General features: G+C 36.8%; 1 protein-coding gene across 1 annotated transcript in view; it reads left to right on the top strand.

Annotated features, from left to right (window-relative positions):
* USH2A (usherin) overlaps positions 1–22,230 on the top strand; it is a 969,245-nt gene that overhangs the window by 716,911 nt on the left and 230,104 nt on the right. The window contains exons 49-50 of the mRNA XM_055419911.2: positions 9,025–9,246; positions 20,896–21,119. Of these exons, the coding sequence (XP_055275886.2) occupies positions 9,025–9,246; positions 20,896–21,119 (446 nt within the window). The remainder of the gene's footprint in view (positions 1–9,024; positions 9,247–20,895; positions 21,120–22,230) is intronic.

The following is a 22,230-nucleotide window of genomic DNA, read 5'->3' on the forward strand; positions in this document are numbered from 1 at the left end:
GCCACTAACACGTAGCCAATGTTTGGCTTTAGATATCATTTCTTGCTCCAGCTTTCTTTAAATATAAGCAAGACAAAGCACAAACCAGAGAGGAAATACAAGGGACTCGTTATATATACTACATAAAGAAATATATCTGGAGAGCTGGATAACTGCCTTTGTTGTGACTTATTCACATGGCTGAGTACTTCATCATAAACTCTGAATTTCTTGCTATATCACTCCATGAAACTGTTCTCCATTTTCTCCATTTCTATTCTGAATGGTGCATACATTGTTCCTTCTTGTTGCTGTTCAGTTGTTCAGTCATGTCTGACTCTTTGTGACCCCATGGACAGCACCTTGCCAGGCTTCCCTGTCCTTCACCATCTCTCAGAGCTTGCTCAAACTCATGTCCATTGAATCAGTGATGCCATCAACCCATCTTGTCCTCTGTCGTCCCCTTCTCCTCCTGCCTTCAATCTTTCCCAGCATCAGAGTCTTTTCCAATGAGTTGGCGCTTTGCATCGGGTGGCCAAAGTATTGGAGTTTCAGCTTTAGAATCAGTCCTTCTAATGAATATTCAGGATTGATTTCCTTTAGAATTGACTAATTTGATCTCCTCGCAGCCCAAGGGACTCTCAAGAGTCTTCTCCAACACCACAGTCTAAAAGCATCAGTTCGGCACTCAGCCTTCTTTATGGTCCAACTCTCACATCTATACATGACTACTGGAAAAACCATAGCTTTGACTACGTGGCCCTTTGTCAGCAAAGTAATGTCTCTGCTTTTTAATATACTATCTAGGTTGGTCATAGCTTTTCTTCCAAGGAGCAAGTGTCTTCTTATTTCAATGACTGCAGTCACCATCTGCAGTGGTTTTGGAGCCCAAGAAAATAAAGTCTCTCACTGTTTCCATTGTTTCCCACTTCTATTTGCCATGGAGTGATGGAACCACATGACATGATCTTCATTTTTTGAATGTTGAGTTTTAAGTCAGTTTTTTCACTGTCCTCTTTTGCTTTCATCAGGAGGCTCTTTAGTTCCTCTTTGCTTTCTGCCATAAGGGTGGTGTCACCTGGATATCTAAGGTTATTGATATTTCTCCTTGCAACCTTGATTCCAGCTTGTGATTCATCCAGCCTGGCACTTTGCATGATGTTCTCTGCATAGAAGTTAAATAAGCAGGGTGACAATATATAGCCTTGATGTACTCCTTTCCCAATTTTGAACCAGTCTGTTATTTCATGTCTGGTTCTAACTGTTGCTTCTTGACCTGCATACAGATTTCTCAGGAGGCAGGTAAGGTTGTCTGGTAATCCCATCTCTTTAAGACTTTTCCACAGTTTGTTGTGATCCACAGTCAAAGGTTTTAATGCAGTCAATGAAGCAGAAGTAGAGGTTTTCTGGAATTCTCTTGCTTTTTCTATGATCCCACATATATTGCCAATTTGATTTCTGGTTCCTCTGCCTTTTCAAATCCAGCTTGAAAATCTGGAAGTTCTTGGGTCATGTAATGTTGAAGCCTAGCTTGGAGAATTTTTAGCATTTCTTTGCTTGCATGTGAGATGAGTGCAATTGTGTGGTAGTTTGAACATTTTGGCATTACTTTTCTTTTGGATTGGAATGGCATTGTTCTTAGGTGGATGGTTATCACAAATTCCATTTATCTGAGGCTAGCCCATTATCCGGAGAAGGCAATGGCAAGCCACTCCAGTACTCTTGCATTGTTCTTAGGTGGATGGTTATCACAAATTCCATTTATCTGAGGCTAGCCCATTATCCGGAGAAGGCAATGGCAAGCCACTCCAGTACTCTTGCCTAGAAAATCCCATGGATGGAGGAGCCTGGTAGGCTGCAGTCCTACCAGTCGAAAGCGACTTCACTTTCACTTTTCACTTTCACACATAGGAGAAGGAAATGGCAACCCACTCCAGTGTTCTTGCCTGGAGAATCCCAGGGCAGGGGGAGTCTGGTGGGCTTCCGTCTATGGGGTCACACAGAGTCGGACACGACTGAAGTGACTTAGCAGCAGCAGCAGCAACAGCAGCAGCCCATTATCAGTACCCCTTGTTACTCTACACCTGGCAAAGCAAGGTGGGATTAGTAAAGAGTAGCAATCAGGAATTTTTCCCTCCTCACCTTCTTTTCCTTCTATCTTATCAGCTGACTGAATACGCCATTTTCCAAATTCAACTACACAAAACAGTGTCCAATGACTATAACTGAAAATAAAGATAACAATTGGCATTTATAAAACATTTATGAAACAACAAGCATCTGGCAGGCTCTGTATTCAAGATTTTAATTTTGATATGATACCATATATATTTTTCACAACTGTAGGACACTGGTATTATATCTAAAGTTTCCAAACACTGAAAGAGGTTCGAGAAGAATCTATAACATGCCCAGATTCACATAGATTCATTAATTAATTTTGAAAACCTACCTTTGTTAAAGTACTTTTTTATGATTCTTCCACAAAGATGCTTTCATAATTCTTTGTAAAAGTACTGTTTTTTATAATTATTATGCAAAAAAATACTTTCATAATTAAGGAACTCCTAATCAACTGGATTTTCCAAGTAAGAAAATACAATGGTGATGTAACTAAGGATTAGTCTTAATTTTGTTATTCTACAAGTCATAGTGTTAGGCAACAAATCAGACACTGTCAAATGCTTTACTCTCTCAAAATAATTTGCACTTCGGGAATTTTCAACTATATTTCACATCTTTCCTCCTTTGCAAAAAAAAAAATTGCCTTGAAAATTACAACCACAGATGTGAGATGAAAATTTGCTGCTGTCCCATCCTTCCCATTCTTCAGACCAATAGGTCATATTAGGCTTTTCCCTAATTGCATTTTCATCTCCAAGTCACATTAAAATTTTTAATAAGTTGTGATTTGCAAAGAACTGCCCCGACTCTGAAAAATATCCACTTTGCCTTAAAATTGATGAAAATCACTTGGTCTCATTTGTCAAAGCAATGAACACCTAGGAGATTTGCCCATCATCTTTCTCAATCCTAACACAAAGTGTCAGATCTTGAACTAAGAAAACAATCTGCTTTTATTCTATTTCCAAATAAAATTCAACTTTTTTTCCCCAAAGAAGGTCCAAAAATGAAATAAGTCCTGGAAGCTCAAAGGTCATTTATTGATACTATACAAGCCTTTCTATTGAGTATTGGCCACATTTAGATCTTTTAAGTGGTTAATTTTTCAGAGGATTAGGATGCCTACCTTGATATCAAAGGGAAAAAATGCAATCTTATGGGATAATCAAAGAGAATGTTTGCTCCAATCACTAATCTCAATGTATCTAATTGAAGATATTATATTGTGACTTCAGTCTTCAGCCAGTGGTCTTTATTACCTGATTTAACACTGTTCACGTCATTAAAGAAAGACATGTTGATCCCAAACCATCTTACTGTTTCGTGGTTTTAGTCACTAAGTGTGTCTGGCTCTTTGCAACCCTGTGGACTGTAACTTGCCTGGCTTCTCTGTCCATGGGATTTCCCAGGCAAGAATATTAGAGTGGGTTGCCATTTCCTTCTCCAGGGAATTTTCCCCACCCAGGGGTCGAACCCACATCTCCTGCATTGCAGGCGGATTTTTTACCTCTGAGCCACCAGGGAAGCCCCAAACTATCTTATATTTCAATGTAATTAAAATTCACTCAGTAGTCTGCCAGTTCAGGACTGAGACAGATCTAGGCATTTTGGTATTTCTAGACAAGTTTGAAATATTGGTGAATAATATTTACCTCATTTTGGTGAATAATGTTGACTTCATTTTTTCTCACAACTTTCCTCCATAGAACCCCATAACAAAGAGCAGCAGAGAAAAGAATGCACTTTCTACTCCCCTTTTTTATAAATATGCTAATGACCTCAAGCTAAATGTTAATGTGGGTCATTCTTTGATAAGAATAACAATTAACTGTTAAGACTGCATGGTATCTTTTAAAGAGAAAACATTTTCAAGCCTGTCGTGAAATAGATTCATTTTGAGAGGTTAATGAGAAGGTGACTGATCCTTGTATCTTATGTCTAATAGCCCTTTTTTGAGGGGAAAAAAATCAGTTTTACTTCTCATTGATATAATCCACACCTCTTTTTATGAAGCCTTTTCTTCTGTCAGTAACTGAATAACATTCTGAGGGATTCAGTAAAATATGACTGAAATTTCCAATTGATATTTGTTATACTCAGAAGTGGATTTTTTTAAAGGATTGGTTTTCCCCAATACAAGTATATAGACCATTCTTCTAAGCCCACCATTGTCCTAAGTGATGTTTAATTAACTGATGCTGCCTCTGGACCATGTGACACATTATGGTAAAGAAAGTCTGCCAACAAGAGACACTGTGCATTCTCTAGCTGTAAAGATTTAAGAATGGGAACTACATTGCAGAACAGAGAAGAGAAACCTCTCACCTAGAAAAACATAACAAATACAGTAACTTCACTGTTTGCAGTAAATCCTTTCTCCTTTTCCCTAGGTACTTCATATAAGTAGAATCATATAATATTGGTCCTTTTGTGACTGGCTTATTTCACTTAATGTTTTCAAGGTTCATCCATGTTGTGGCACACGTCAGAATTTCCTTCCTATTTCAGGTTGAATAATATTCCATTGTATGTATTTACAACATTTTGGTTGTCTGTTCATCTGAGGATGGACATTTGAACTGTTTCCATGTCTTGACTGTTATGAATAGTTCAGTTCAGTCGCTCAGTCGTGTCCGACTCTTTGCGACCCCATGAATCACAGCACACCAGGCCTCCCTGTCCATCACCAAATCCCGGAGTTCACTCAAACTCATGTCCATCAAGTCGGTGATGCCATCCAGCCATCTCATTCTGTCGTCCCCTTCTCCTCCTGCCCCCAATCCTTCCCAGCATCAGACTCTTTTCCAGTGAGTCAGCTTGTTGCATGAGGTGGCCAAAGTATTGGAGTTTCAGCTTTAGCATCTGTCCTTCCAATGAACACTCAGGACTGATCTGCTTTAGGATGGACTGGTTGGATCTCCTTGCAGTCCGAGGGACTCTCAAGAGTCTTCTCCAGCACCACAGTTCAAAAGCATCAATTCTTCGGCGCTCAGCTTTCTTCACAATCCAACTCTCACATCCATACATGACCACGGGAAAAACCATAGCCTTGACTAGACGGACCTTTGTTGGCAAAGTAATGTCTCTGCTTTTTAATATACTATTATATTAAAGTCCTTGCTTTCAGTTTTTAGGCTATATACCCAGAAATGGAATTCCTATATTATATATATTATATGGTAACTCTGTGTTTAATTTTTTGAGGAACTTCTATAGTGTTTTCCACAGCAGCTGCACCATTTTGCATTCTCAACAGCAACGCACAGGGTTCCAATTTCCCGGTTTTCTTGTTAACACTTGTTTTCTGTTTTTGTTTTGTTTTTATAGTAACCATAACTGGGTGTGAAATAGTATCTCATTTAAAGATAATATATAGTATATCATACATATATATCTTTCTTTACATTTACTTCTTCTGCACATTTCTGCACTATTTCTGATACACATTTCCCTAATAATTCATACTATTGAATTTATTTGTGCTTATTGGTTATATGTATGTGTGTGTGTGTATATATATATATATCTTCTTTAGAGAAATGTCTACATGTATCCTTTGTGTGTGTGTGTGTGCTTGATTGCTCAGTTGTGTCTGACTCTTTGCAACCCCATGGACTGTAGCCTGCCAGGCTCCTCTGTCCGTGGGGATTCTCCAGGCAAGAATGCTGGAGTAGGTGAGTTGCCATGCCCTCCTCCAAGGGATCTACCCAACCCAGGGATTGAACCAAGGTCTCCCACATTGCAGGTGGATTCTTTACCATCTGAGATACCAGGGAAGCCTATCCTGGTATCCTTTGCCCATACTTTAATTGGATCGTGTTTTTGCTATTGAGTTGTAGTTCTTTATGTATTCTGCATATTGGTACCTTATTACATATATGATATACAATTACTTTCTCCTATGAGTCATAGTTTTAATCAGTTGGTAGTGTCTTTACATGCCTAACACTTTTTAATTTTGATGAAGTGTAAATGATCTATTTTTCTTGCTGTTGCCTATGCTTTTGGTGTCATATCCAAGAAATTATTGCCAAAGCCAATGTCATTAAACTTTTCTCCTATGTTTTCTCCTTAAAAATGTATAGTTTTAGTTTTTACATTTAGGTCTTGGGCCCATTTTTGTTTAATTTTTGTATATAGTATAAGATATGGGTTCAACTTCATTCTTTCCATTTGGATGTCTAGTTTTTCCACTGACATTTGTTGAAAAGAGGGTCCTTTCCCTCAGTGAATGGTCTTGACATCCTTTTGGGAAATCATTTGATTATATATGCAAGGTTTTATTTCTGAGCTGTCTGGTTCCATTGGTTTATATGTCTGTCTTTGTACTAGGATCACATCATTTTGATTACCGTAGCTTTACTGTAAGGTTTGAAATCAAGCAATGTGAGATTGCCAACTTTGTTCTTTTTTAAGATTGTTTGGTTCTCTGAGGTACCTGGAGATTCCATTTTAATATTAAGGTTGATATTTCTATTTCTGCAAGAAGTATTATTGGGATTTTTAATAGGAATTGCATTGAATCAGATCACTTTGTATAATATTGACATTTTACAATATTAGGTCATCTAATCCTTGAATGTGGAATATCCAAGTTAATTCTAATTTCTTTTAGCCACAGTTTGCAGTTTTCACTATACATTTCCTTTACCTCCTTGATTAAGCTTATTATTAGGTGCTTTTATATTATTGTAAATGAAATTGTTTTTTAAATTTCCTTTACAAATTTTTCATTTTTATTTTTATAATATATATTTTGTATGTTGACTTTATATACTGCAACTCTGAATTCTCTTATTAGTTCAGATTGGGTTTTGAGTGTGAAATCTTTAGGGTTTTCTACCCATGAAATTACATTGTCTGTGAACAGAGATAAATTTTACTTCTTCCATTTCCGTATGGATGTCTTTTACTTCTTTTTCTTGCCAAATTGCTCTGGTTATCCTTTAAATATTATGTTGAATAGAAATGGTGAAAATCAGATCCTTGTCATCTTCCTGATGACAGGGTTTTCTGATGTACGGTTTTCTCATATGCTTTTTATTGTGTTGAGGTATTCTCTTCTACTTCTGGTTTTTTAAATGTTTTTCTAACAGAAAAGATTTTAATTTTGTCAAATGCCTTTTCTGTACAAGTGAGATGGCCATGTGTTTTCCTTCTTTCATTCCACTAATATGGTCGTATTACACTGAGTGATTTTTGTATGTTGAATTATCCTTGCATTTCAAGAATAAATCCCACTTGGTTATGTTGCATAATCCTTTTAATGTGCTACTGAAAGAAAGAAAGAAAGAAACAATGTTTGGGAGAACTCTCCAGTGAAGCCATCTAGTTCAGGACTTTTCTTTGCTGGAAGGTTTCAATTAGTGATTCAATCCTGTTACTAGCTATGAGTCTATTCAGATTGTCTATTTCTTCATGATTTAGTCTTGGTAGGTTACATGCTTCTAGTATTTGTCCATTTCATCTAGTGGGATGGGTTTTTGACCAATAAATTTTGGACAAGAAAGACCTCGGGGATAACTGCTAAGAGTTCTTGTCCTATTTTTGTGCTCTTTATAAATCTGCCCATAGTTAAATATTGTCCCATATTTTAAATATCATTTTGGTTAGCAGTTCATCTTGCTTCTACTGACCAAGTTTTGGCATATCCTGGATTCATAAGAAGATGAGTTAATTGACAGAGATCAGGGAGTCAAGGACTATGAATTCATGAGGCAATCCTTAATTCTTCATGGATCTTGTGACTTTTCTGAAGAAAGTCTGGCAAGTTATTAACTAGATTATGCAAATCTTTTCTGGACCTTGATTTAAATTTGTAAAACCTGCCAGGTTGGCCATCATATTCACATACCTTATAAGATTTAATGAAGGGATAGTGTCCAGGGATAAAGATATGTTTAAGAAGAGGCAGTGAAGGAAAGAGAAAAGGGTCTGTTGAAGATGTGGGAAGGAGAAAATTAGTAAGGCAAAAGGGAGAGAAGGTCAAGGTTCAGGGGGTTAGGAAGGAGGTCAACCCAGAATTGGTCATGAGATACAAAAGGAAGATGAAGTTTGATTTTCAGGTCTTCCAATTTCTTATTAGTCTTTTCTAAGATATCCTTCAGAAAATCCATTAAAATTTTTTTTCTGTCTTTAGAGTTTTCCTATCTTTTAGATAATGCTTCATACAAAAAAAAAAAAAAGCAGACTACTGATATTTAGAGTATTTGAACCCTTTCATCCCAAGGCACTTGGCAAAAGATTATTTTATTCTTATCTCAGGTTTTCCAGAATATCATGTGAAGGGTAAATGTCGATGTAACTATATCAGTGAAATTCAGTGTCCACCATAGCTCAGCGAAATAGTAATATGCAGACTTGAATATAGTATTTTTACCTCTTCTCACTTAATTAACCTTTTCACTGAAAATATTTTTTATTAAATAAATATAGTTTAAGTAAATTGTAATCAAAAGCAATATGAATTTATCAAGAATTGTTTTCTGAATCCATCCCACTTTCCAAAAAAATTTATACTAAATAGATAGAAGAGTATTTCTACACAGATCTTTTTTGTAACGCCACTTAATGTGAACTTCATGTGCTCATGTAGTGGCAGTCAGAGAGAAAATAGGCAAGATAGCCTTGCCTCTAAGTTCGCATATGTTTATGTCATGTTTATACACCTTCAACATGTTTGTTTATACATGTTTATCACCTTCAGTGCAAAATTGAAACATGTTTATACACCTTCAGTGCAAAAATGTTCATACACCTTAATGTAAAAATTTTGAAGTTGTATTGAGATTTTGTATCTCCGGTATGACAATATCCTGTCAATTGGTTGGCATCTGCAAGATCGTTGTGATAACATTTAGTTGTGAGTCAAAGCATATTTTTTTAACTCATGCAATGATGGTTATTGTCCTAAATTGACAGGTGAAGTATGTTGTCCAGATGAACAGCACAATCGGGTTTCCGCTGGCCTAGGCAACTCCTGCTGTGGCAGAATGCCGTACTCCACCTCAGGAAAGCAGATTTGCTGTGCTGGGAGGCTCCATGATGGCCATGGCCAGCAGTGCTGTGGTGGACAGATTGTGAGCAAAGATTTCGAGTGCTGCGGGGGAGAGGAAGAGGGTGTGGTATACAGTCGCCTTCCAGGTAAGGGAGCCTTGTCTACTTTTCAGTAAACAGAGAATCTGTGAAGCAGAGAAGTTGACAGATTTACCTTAGCTATAAAACATATAAGTAATGAAAGTTTATTTAAATTAAATCTGATGCAACAACTAACTACACAGTATCTAATAAAGAAAATGTAATCTCACATTTTTATGTGCATGTGATGTATTTCATAAAAACAGACGAAAACTCTTTCTTCTTGAAAAGTGTCATGTCCACCAAAAAGCAAACAAACACATGAATGCATTGATTCTGGACCAAGAGAATAATTCACAGCAATACTGATAAGATACAAATTATTATTGATGATGTTGTGTACAAATTCTTTTACTCCCTTTTTGCTATAGCTATTAAATTAACATTAATAGCAATCATTGTCATTGAGTACTTCCTACCCAGGAGGTACCATGCCCAGTGTTTTATACATTATTACCTCAATTAATCTTTACAAAAGGGTTACTATTATTATTCACGTTTTTAAATGAGGAAACAGGCACAGAGATTAGACATTTGCACAAGATTACACATTTAGTCAGATCTAGATTTGGGTGTGCCTTAAAGGTATAAAATTGGGGCAGTGGTCTTTAAGAAAACAAGATGATGAAGACAAAACAAAATGTAAAAGTAAATATTTCTAAGGGAAAAATATAAGAATTATAATTTTAATTATATAACTTCTGGCATCTCTATTTTTTTCCCCTGACATGTTTAACTTACACCCTTGGTCACCTTTTCATATAAAAATGGCTTTGTACTATAATTATCTAGATAGAATAGAAAGATATTATCTAGAAAGAGTAGATAATTCATTCTTTTCTGTTACACAGTTGATCACAATATTTTTTAATGATTTTAAGTTTATAGAAGTGACTTTAAGCTTCACAACTCATCATTATAATTTTATAGAAATGTTTCATTGTTGTCAAATTTGGAGAAATACCCATAAAGTTTTTTTAAGGTTTTAGGACATTTTAACTTTTTTTGTCTTAAGGTGATTTGCACTGACTTGTCTTAGCTATTTGTTGACTTGACAGCATCATTACCAGTTTTCCTGGATATCCTTACTGTATGACTGAATTTATAAGTTGTATTTTGTCATAGATGCCATTGTTTTATCTACAAATGAGGATGAAGTTTAGATTTTTCCAGTGAGTTATTTCTGTTCATAATTTGTATGATCAAAGTAATCAAATTGCTTATGCATTGCTTCAATCCTAGATCCAACATTTTCTTTTAATAGTTTCCTACTTTGGGTATGATTTGAAATTTATCTTGTTACAGTTTTCTTCTTGATGTTGGAATATTTCAGTTGATTCCATTATTCATTTTTATAGCTTTTGTCTCATATTATATTAATTTTTCTATCTGATCTTTCTTTAAACCTTTCCTTTACATGCATACAAATTAAAAGTTTGTGATTTCTCACATTCCTTGTCTTTCCAAATTGTGGTTAAAATGACATATTTAAGCCTTGAAAACTTTTTTAAGAAAGTGACTGAAATCATATTAGCTACTAAACCCAAACTAAATATTCCCCAGACTCAACTTCCTCTTGGTTTGAGTTCAAAAGGGTCCATGGCTACCCCAATCTTAATCAATATGAGGACACATATAACAGAGGGCAAGTTAAAAGGGCAAGAGACAGCGGCCGAAACAAATTGTAGTTATATATCATACATTTGCAAATTTCATAAAAATGTATAACCATGATTTCCTTGGAAGGGGCTCATGCAAGCAAAGGACCTTCATGATCAAGTTTCCTGAGCTTTATGGTAAATCTACCCCTACAACTAGTATGTGTTGGAAGTCTAGCCCCTCCAAGTTAAGATTTCACAATGTCATAGTATCTTGATGGAGATGAACTACGAACTCTCCACTATCTTTCTATAATTTCTTCTCTTTTCAAAAAAATCAAAGAATTATCCATAATATAAGTAACAATTATTTAAACTATTATAGTTTTATTGTTAAATACCATGTTCTTGTATACATTCTCTTTTCTGTAAAGTTCTGATGTAAACTATTAAGAGGAGCTCTTCAATAATGAAGTTAATCAAAATTATTGAAAGTATTGATCCTGGCTATACCAAAATCTTGTCCCTTAATAAGAATATAGACTCTCAGTATTTTGGTAGCCCTTATATAAATAATAAACGCTAAATTTAATTAAAATAAATTTTAAATTAAAAATAAATTTAATTATTCATAATTAAATTTCAATCAAATGTAGGAAAGACTAATCTTTGAACCAAAAAAAAAAGCCTGATTTATGGTTATTTATTTTTATCTTTGAATAGCTATCAAAGGTATCTCCAAGGCATTTACTATCCTGTGAAGTTGTAGATCACCTCTCTGGATCCACAATTACATCCATCTTAGGCATTTTTAAAATCCAAACCAGTGGGATATATCTAGAGGAAGATTTTAATATATATGCTGTCAAGTTGGCTGATAGTCATATGTCACTATGTTGGTTTCCATCAACTGTCCAGAAAATAGTAAGAGTGAATAGTTGTCTACATACAACAGAATTAGGTTTCAATTATGAGATTTTCGTTGACCTGACAGATTTAAGGATTACCTCTGGATCTGTCCTATAAGTTAACAAGAAGCTTGACTTTGCCAGGAAAAGCAAACAAAAACAAAAAGGAAAAACCAAGCTCCCAAGATCATCTTCAAAATTGAATGTTATATTAGATAATACATACACAAGTGTCCAATGTAGACGCACAGTCATTTAAGAAATCTCCTCCATGGATAGTAGCTGTAAGAAACTAGTATTCTAAATATAGTTAAGAAATGTAGCCAGTCGAGAAATCCAGGCCAGTGTCTCTTTGTTGTTATTCAGTTGCTCAGACGTGTCTGACTCTTTGCGACCCCATTGACTGCAGCACACCAGGCTTCCCTGTCCATCTCCTTCTCCTGGAGCTTACTCAAACTCATGTCCATTGAGTCGGTGGTGCCATCTAACCATCTTGTCCTCTGTCATCCCCTTCTCCTCCTTCCTTCAATCTTTCCCAGCATCAGGATCTTTTCTAATGAGTCACCTCTTCACATCAGGTGGCCCAGAGTATTGGAGCTTCAGCTTCAGCATCAGTCCTTCCAATGAATATTCAGGGTTGATTTCCTTTAGGATTGACTGGTTTAATCTCCTTGCAGTTCAAGGAACTCCAAGGTACTGTTTACTGGCTAAAACATGTACACAAAGAGCAGGAGACAAATTATAGCAAGGATTTCCCCGGTGGCCCAGTGGTTGAGACTTTGACTTCTAGTACAAGGAGCAGCGGTTCAATCCCTGGGCAGAGGAACTAAGATCCCACATGCCTCATGGCCAAAAAAACCAAAACATTAAAAAAAAAAAAAAGAAAGAAATATTGTAACAGGTTCAATAAAGACCTAAAAATATTACAATATGAAAAAGTAGGCAACATTCCATTTTCACTGTTTGCCAAGCTGAGTTCTATATGCTTCATATACATTGCGGAGAAGGCAATGGCAAGCCACTCCAGTACTCTTGCCTAGAAAATCCCATGGACGGAGGAGCCTGGTAGGCTTCAGTCCATGGGGTCGCTACGAGTCAGACATGACTGAGTGACTTCACTTTCACTTTTCACTTTCACACATTGGAGAAGGAAATGGCAACCCACTCCAGTGTTCTTGCCTGGAGAATCCCAGGCTCGGGGGAGCCTGGTGGGCTGCCGTCTATGGGGTCGCACAGAGTCGGACACAACTGAAGTGACTTAGCAGCAGCAACAGCATATACATTGACATGTTTCATCCTTAGAGCAAACCCTATGAGATAGGTACTATTATTATCTCCATTTTACAGATGAAGAAACAGAAGTACTTCTAATGGAAGTTAAAAACTTTTTCCAAATCACACGTCAAGTCTGGCTGTATTACTTCAGATATCACTCATCATCATTGTAAATGAATCTCAAAATTTATAAAGGTCCATGGAGGTTCATTTATTTCCCATATATTAAGACTGTGATGTGAATGTTGTCATCCAGGTAGCTCTCTTTCCCACAACTGTTCTGATTGTTGAAAGTGCTGCTGTTTTCAACACATAGGGTCTCAAATTACCTGGGAATTGTATCCATTCCTGCAATCATAAGAAGGAAAAAGTATAAAATAACAGATGTGGAATATTTTTTTTATTGGCCAGACCTAGGAATATCAGATATTTTTATTAACAGTATATTGAAACACAACTATCTATAGATACCTAAACGCAAGGGAGGCTGGGAGATTTGCCTGTGAATCTCCTACCTCTATGACTAAGAAGTGTTGCTAACTCCATCCCTATCGTTAAGCTCTTAACCTTTATGAACATTCTGATAACTGAACAAGCATTGGATACTTTCCAACCCAAACCATATCAATGTTTATCAGAACAGATGAGCAGGCCCAGTAACTACCAAGTTACAAACATTTTTGGGATAACCAGAAAAAAAAGAGAGAGATTGATTGCACACCACACATGTGCCAAAGTTAGAAGAAAAGGTGCTGTGAATGTGAGCTAGGCTCTAAAGCAGCAACTTTTAAGTATGGCCCAGGGAATTCTGAAGGTGAGATCAAAGCTATTTTCACGATAACACTAAACTATTGCATGCTAACCTATTCACCTTCATTCTCTCATACTATATAGTGGAGTTGTCCAGAGATTGCATGACATGTAATACTGCAGAAGAGTTTTCTGGTTTTCTTAATTGAAGTATAGTTGGTGTACAATATTTTATGTTATATGTATACAATACAGTGATTCACAATTTTTAAAGGTTGTATTCTATTTTGGGGCTCCCCTGGTGCCTGAGACAGTAAAGAATTAATGAAGAATCCTCCTGCAATTCAGGAGACCTGGGTTCAATCCCTGGGTCGGGAAGATGCCCTGGAGAAGGGAAAGGCTAACCACTCCAGTATTCTTGCCTGGAGAATTCCATAAACAGAGGAGGAGCCTGGAAGACTACAGTCCATGGGCTCCCAAAGAGTTGAACATAAATTAGCAACTAACACTTTCACTTCCATTCTATTTATATAGAATTATATAAATAATTATAGTTATTATAAAATATTATAGTTATTATAAAATATTGACTATATTATATATATAAAATATATATTTTTTATTTTATAAAATAATAAAATAAATATATATTTTTATTTTATCCTTGTTGCTTATTTCTATACATAGTACCTTGTATCTCTTAATCCTCTACCCTTACTTTACCTCTTCTCCCTTCCCTCTCCCCACTGGTAACCACTTATTTGTTCTGTATCTGTAAACCTGCTTCTTTCTTGTTATGTATTCACTAGTTTGTTGATTCCACGTATAAATGATAACATATTGTGTTTGTCTTTCTCCGTCTGATGTATTTCACTTACTATAATGACCTCCAAGTCCACCCATGTTACTGCAAATGACACAATTTCATTCTTTTTTTGTGACTGAGCAGCATTCCATTATGTATATATATATGCCACGTCTTTATCCATTCATCTGTTGATGGATATTTAGGTTGCTTCCATGATATTGCAAGAGTTGAATGTACAAACAGGAGAATTCAGGTAGTTCTGTTAAGCCAGATGTTAAAGAGACTTTCAAAAATGTAAAACAATGTCATTCTTCTTGCTAATTTTTCTCAGTTTGGAAATGCATTTATTTTTCAAAAATATTTATATTAACATGTTATATATTTATTATTATTTTAGGTGAATTAATGAATACCTATTTCAAACATTTCAGTATTAAGCTCTAATCTAGTTCAGTTCAGTTGCTCATTTGTGTCCAACTCTTTGTGACCCCATGAACAACAGCACACCAGGCCTCCCTGTCCATCACCAACTCCCTAAGTCCACCCAAACTCATGTCCATTGAGTTGGCGATGCCATCCAACCATCTCATCCTCTGTCGTCCCCTTCTCCTCCTGCCCCCAATCTTTCCCAGCCTCAGGGTCTTTTCCAAAGAGTCAGCTCTTCACATCAGGTGGCCAAAGTATTGGAGTTTCAGCTTCAACGTCAGTCCTTCCAGTGAACACCCAGGACTGATCTCCTTTAGGATGTACTGGTTGGATCTCCTTGCAGTCCATGGGACTCACAAGAGTCTTCTCCAACACCACAGTTCAAAAGCATCAATTCTTAATTGCTCAGCCTTCTTTCTAGTCCAACTCTCACATCCATACTTGACCACTGGAAAAACCATAGCCTTGACTAGACAGACCTTTGTTGACAAAGTAATGTCTCTGCTTTTTAATATGCTGTCTAGGTTGGTCATAACTTTCCTTCCAAGGAGTAAGCATCTTTTAATTTCATGGCTGCAGTCACCATCTGCAGTGATTTTGGAGCCCAAAAAAATAAATTCAGCAATCTAATCAAGGAGAAAAGTACCTGTATGGTTAAACATAGGCATATGAGAAGGATGAATATATAAGCATAGTCTTAAAACTGAGTGATCAGTCCATCCAAGGTGATGAAGAAAGCTAAACTACTGAATCAGAACCACAAACAAGGAGTGGGATTTTGAGATTCATGGATGGAAGAAGGATGTTTCAGCTAAAGGGCATAGCCTGAGCTGAAGTGTGAAATTAGCAGCCTGAGCATCTGCCTGCAATGCGGGAGACCTGGGTTCGATCCCTGGGTTGGGAAGATCCCCTGGAGAAGGAAATGGCAACCCACTCCAGTATTCTTGCCTGGAAAATCCCATGGACAGAGGAGCCTAGTGGGCTGTACTCCACGGGGTAGCAAAGAGTCGGACACGACTGAACAACTTCACTTCACAAAGCATGTCTAGGTAGGGGTGAACAATTGGGTTTATTGTAGGTAGACACAGCGTGTTAGCAAACAGAGGGAGATAAACCTGAAGAGCCAAATGGATTTGAACCTTGTTTGGTACTCAGGGAAGAGTTGATGAGATAATAATAACTGTGATTTTAGATAAATCAGATTTGAGTGGCAAAATGGATGTGAAGGAGACATAAAGATAAGTGCCTTAAAACACTATTGCCAAAAACAAAAACAAATTTAAGTCTGTTAAAACACTGTTACCAAAAGTGCCTTTCCTAAGCATAGACTGTCCACTAGGACAAGGGTTCTGAATCTTTTGAATGTTGTACACTCCTGGTAGAGTCTTTTGAAAGTGGCATACCCTCACTTCAAATAGTAATATGTAGGATACACACAAAAATTTGCCTGCCATTTCACATGCCCTTGAAGTCCATTCATGGGTCCAAACTTCAGAATCCCCAAATTTCAATAAGATACCCATACTATCCAAATATTTCTTAAGCAAACTCTGACATTCCTCAATTCCTGTGACTCAAAATTAGCTCCACAGTCCTCCTGACCTTCGACAGTTCTGCTAACTCTAGTAATCATGGTGGACTGAAGAAATGAGCCTTTTAAAAAGGAAAAAAAAAAATCTCTTTTTAGTCTCTTGACCTCCCTGCAGGTTTCACTGAAAATAGACACATTGCACATGTCTTTTTTCCTCTCTCTGTTGCTGCTCTCTCCTGTCGCCCCTAATGATTATGACCTCAATGACCTTCCAGAATATCCATATGGCCCTTTCTCTCCTCAACCTAGCAGCACCATACCTGCTGCATGAGGGTTTGGATCTCATAATATTGTTCCTAAGCCTGGCCTCTCTCCCTGCCTGGCATTGTGTGCCTGCCTGGCTCATAAAACATCTCTTTATGTACTTTATTACTTAAACTCTTTTATTTGCCTGCAGGAGCCCTTTAACAAAATCACATTGAATTGACTTTCTCACACCAAATCAAATCTCCCTGGTCCCAGTTCAGTTGTCTTTGTCAATATGTATTTTATAAATGGAGTGAATTAACAGATGCTGTTGGAACAGAAGTGCTGGGGTAGCGTTTATGTTTTTAGTGCTCTCTCTGGGCAGATGAGTTGTGTAGGAGTGTTATACAGGTACCTCGGGATGAAAGTCATGCTCGTCATTTCGGTGGATATGTATTCTTAACCATTTTCTTTGACTATATTTTCAACCTCTTTATTACTCTTTTTATTCGTAGTGTTTGCTTATATGGTTCTATCATTTGTGCCATCAGTCTTGGGTTTGACTTGATTATACCCCTTCATATTAAAAGATGAAAATTAAAGCCTCTCTGTCATGCTGAAAGGACAAGATTTTCTGCTAGCCAAGAGGAACTGATGATGACATACCTTTGGAACAGATTGCTTTAGTTCTATTATCCATGTTGCCCATGCAGTCTTGGGTATGAAACTCTGGGTTGAAACTCTTCTAGAATAAGGTTCTGAGTTTCCATATCCTTGACTGGGACAGCTATGGCTAATCCTGTTACATAGATGGGATTTGGGGACTTTGCAAAGAGGAAATACATTACAGAAATCCATTGTGTAAGACTTGTATTGAAAGAAGAGTTCCCAGGAAGATTCCATATGACATAATGAACTTTTAAAAAGTGTAATGTGTAAACGTTATGAAATACACTGCAATGATTTGGGAAATGTTTTCACCCTACCCTGCCTCAGTTTTGTGGGGGTAGTCATAGAGCCATCTGCTGGTGAAGAAAAGATGCATTTCTTTTCTTTCATGTTCTGCCATCAACTTTCTGTTTGTCCTTAGAATGACTAATCACAAGTCTTCTTTTTTTTTTTTTAACATTCTTCTAAACCTGAAATATAATCCCATGGCTTGGTCAATCCCAGAGTTCCACAATGATTTGTCATATTCCAGACTCTGTTTTTTATGACTATATTATTTTTATCTCAAAAGCATGCTAATTCTTGGGCTTTTTTTTTTTTTAATGGAGCACTTGTTTTATAGAATTAATGGTTTAGAAACTAATCAGGATTAGATGTTTATAAATGCTCTCCTTTCAGCCATAGACAATAAGTAAGTATTGGTAACATATTGGAAGTATTCATAGTATTATAAGTAAAAAAATTATTTCCTTCACTATTTTTCAGTTGTATCCCATACAGTGGAAGCTATCCATTGGGTATATATGCTGTTTGGAAAACCAATATAGGTTGTTTGAACTCAAAGAGAAATATCTAATAGTTCAGTGCATACTCTACCCCCTTTAATAATATCTGCATCTTTTTCAAAGAGAATCTCCACATTTGTACAAATTTAATGAAGAGCCTCTGGAAGTATAGATCAATCCATCAATAATACATGACCCATTTTGTTTTTCTTTGGGCATATTTAAAACTGTGCCTTCTCTGTGTCAAAGTTCAAAAGTCAAGTGCTCCATGTGATAAATTAGGTAGGGTCAAAAGTTATTGCAATGCAGTTTCAGAAGATTGTCTGTCTCTGAATTTGCAGCTCATTCATGCTGAAGTGATGCACTATGGGAATTACTACCAAGCTCTGCTCGGCAACATCTGCTCTCCCTAAGTGAGTTAGTGCACGTCAGACATCTTTATGTCAGAATATTGCAGTGATGGATGCAGTCTTCAGAAAATGCTGCATAAAAATCTGGTGTGCCGTTCTGGCCATTAAGTGAAATTACTATTTAAATTAATGGCACTGTCACAGTTTATCTGTGCAAAGAATGAACGCTGATTAGGGTATTAAGTAATTAGCAATTTATCACACTGGAACAAGGTTGATAATAATTAAAGAAGTAATGGTTTACCAAAGAAACTAGAAAGGGAGTCACTTCTTGTTATGTGAGTGAAATCTTGGTTGAAAATTTTAATTCAGTGAAACAAAGATGAAGCTCTTTGTGAAAGAATGCATCTTTTTTTTTTCTAGTGTAAAAACAGTTCGTTATCAAAATTTTAGTTGACCTGTCAAAAGTCCCTCGGAGCGATCAGATGACTGATTAGGAGTTTGGAATTAGGTCAATGTCTGCATTTTTATTTTATACTGAAAGCATGGTGGAACCATAAAGTAATTTGGGAGTGGAAGCGGAGAATGTATTCTGCTCCCTAAAGGGCCGGTTTTCAGATTTTGATTGCTCTTTAAAATAGAAACATGAATTATTTTAAGAAAAGTGCTAGAGAAAAAAAATGACAGCAAAGAATCCAAGGTTGTATTTAAATGTCTGATCAGAAGGCAGCAGAAAAAAAACATGCGCAAACAATATAAAACTTGAAGCTGTGGATTTTTGTGTGTGTGTGTGTGTGAATTTTACCCATCGTAATCAAGACTCAGACTAAAATGATAGCCCTGCAGTGTGTATTTTTCTAAAGGAACTTTCCCTGGAAATGCTAAAAACAACTAAAATTAATAGTAAAGTACCAAAAAAAACCCACAGTTTACTTTTAAACCAATTACTTTGGACACGTATCACCTCTAAACATGGTGATGAAATGCAGTAATGATCAATGTATATTATTAATTAAAACTTAAAATGTTTTAATATTGAACTTTTTTTCAAAGTGGAAAGGTCAGTGAGAGGGTCCTTTGGAGTCATGAGTGGACAAACATCTTTCTTGAGGCATGTGTCAAATCAGTGTCTACTTTCAGTGATTTTATTTTTTATAATCTAAAAAGTACTTAAAGTTAATTTGTCTGTTATTAGGGGGCTATTTCATAGTGTAGGTATATGTACAGGACCAGATTAAACAATTTAGGACCCCGGGGCACTTTGAAGTTGAGTCTGTTTAAGTTATGAGTCAGGACTAATAATAAATACAATTATAATTAAAATAAATCATTCATCACATTGCACTGCTGTGTAACTGGATATAAATTCTGCTATGATAGCCCGGTGACATGGGGTATAGGTACCTTAATTTCTAGTTTAATCTGACTCTAGAGCATTGTTTGCTTATTCAGCCTTTTATGTCTATATTTTTGCTGTGTCTCATCTATGGCAAGATCTAAATGATGTGAACTCAGGAAGTTACACTGAATTGGGTGGGAGAAAGGAGGCTCTTTGGTACTTCAGGTACTGTCTTTCATTGAGAAGTGAGGGTCAATGATTGTCCCTACAAGGTCTTTCTGCCACCACCCTGCACCTCTTACCCACATCTAGCAATGGATCTACTTGCAGCTGAAAAAATGCTGGCCAACTGGTTTACCTGATCAGTGAGCATGATCAACTGGTTTTGAATACAAATTTCTCTTATGATCCGAGGATGGCTACAGTTGCTGCTGGATTCACAAGGAGCGTCTATCTGTATCTTAGACAAAGGCAGGCCGAAACTTACAAGATGCTTAGGCAATGTCTCCAGTTCTAGGATGGTGCCCCCTCTACACTGCCTAGCCTCTTATCCCAGAGTGCTTGGGTGACTTCTTCTCCCTTGTGAATTTCTAGAGATTTCTTCTGAGTTCCTGTGGGTTAACTACCACTTCTTCCATAACAAGATGTTATCATCACAAAACGGGCAGGTAATTCTCATGACAAAAATCAGATCATTTTTTTGTATGGAGCTTCAGAGAAGTTTGGCCCCCTGCTGAATGATTTTTAGTACACTTCCTCTTGTGTGTTCTTTACCTAATTAGTGTCTAGTGCTCTTGGTCAGAAGGACCCCTGACTGTACATTTAAATCACCATGCTAGGGAAATGCTACCTGAGCTATTGTACCATTTCAGCCTGAGTCTGACATTTTTATACGAAACTTTATAGCAGCCTCAGTTTTCTTCTCTTTTTTTAAAATTTCATATTCATATATAACATTTTATTGTTGCAGGGATGTTCTGTTGTGGGCTGGATTATGTGAATATGTCAGATACCATATGCTGCTCAGCTTCCAGTGGAGAGTCTAAAGCACATGTTAAAAAGAATGACCCAGTGCCAGTAAAATGCTGTGAGACTGAACTTATTCCAAAGAGCCAGGAATGCTGTAATGGAGTTGGATATAATCCTTTGAAATATGTTTGCTCTGACAAGATTTCAACTGGAATGATGATGAAGGTAATTGATGGAAAACCTCTCAGAGGCACTTATTTGACAATGGAAAGAGAAATACATTGTTCATAACTATTTTTCTAAAATAGGAATATAAAAACTCCTGTGTGCATTATTCATTTTCACATTACATCCATATTAATACCAAATGAGTTCGCTATGATTGATGTTATTGCAATGAATTCTAAAGGAATTAATAATGATTAGCTGTTCTCAGGAAGCTTTACCAGCACTTCAGATTAGTGCAGACAGAAAGTCTGAGATGCTGAAAGAGCGGGCATGATGTTGTGGATGGAGATGAAAAGAAATTTAGCTTCTTCTCTTAGTCCCCCCACCATAGGACTTCACTCTCTTTTAATAGAGACTTCAGGTCCAGCAGATTCACTTAGTTGTGTTTATTTCATATTCCTACAGACAGTGCAAGTTCAGCAAAAGCTAGCCAACCACAAAAATGAATAAGCCTATGGGCACCTCATTTATGTCTGTCCGTTGAGATGCTTCACTTGCAGCCATGCCTTGTTAGCATTAAACTTGACCCCAGACTCCAGAAACCCACCATTTTAAGGAAAGGGCTAGGAACATTTATTTGTCATTAGGAGATAGCTAAAAATGGCTATTTTCATCAAAGACAATGGAAGAGATCTTGATGACTGAAGTAATTATACAATCTTTGTGTGAACATCATGGACATGGAATGGACCATAAGTCTTGAGAGTTTTAGGGCCCTCGCAAGCACTTTGCAGCAATGAATATTAACACATAACACTGTTGAAGAGAATAGATACTTCATGGAAGTGAATAATCATACAAAATGCTCAATAAAAATAGTGAGGTTTTTTGTCTACAAAATTTTTTAAAAGTCAATCTGATTTCATAGAGAATAGACTTGTGGACACAGTTGGGGAAGGAAAGGGTGGGACAAATTGAATTAAGAAAGTAACATTGAAACATATACATTCAGTTCAGTTCAGTCGCTCAGTCATGTCCGACTCTCCGCGACCCCATGAATCACAGCACGCCAGGCCTCCCTGTCCATCACCAACTCCCGGAGTTCACTCAAACTCATATCCACAGAGTCGGTGATACCATCCAGCCATCTCATACTCTGTCGTCCCCT

This window comes from Moschus berezovskii, chromosome 17, assembly GCF_049115385.1.
Source record: "Moschus berezovskii isolate FMDL1 chromosome 17, NW_MosBer_1.0, whole genome shotgun sequence".
Lineage (NCBI taxonomy): Eukaryota > Metazoa > Chordata > Mammalia > Artiodactyla > Moschidae > Moschus > Moschus berezovskii.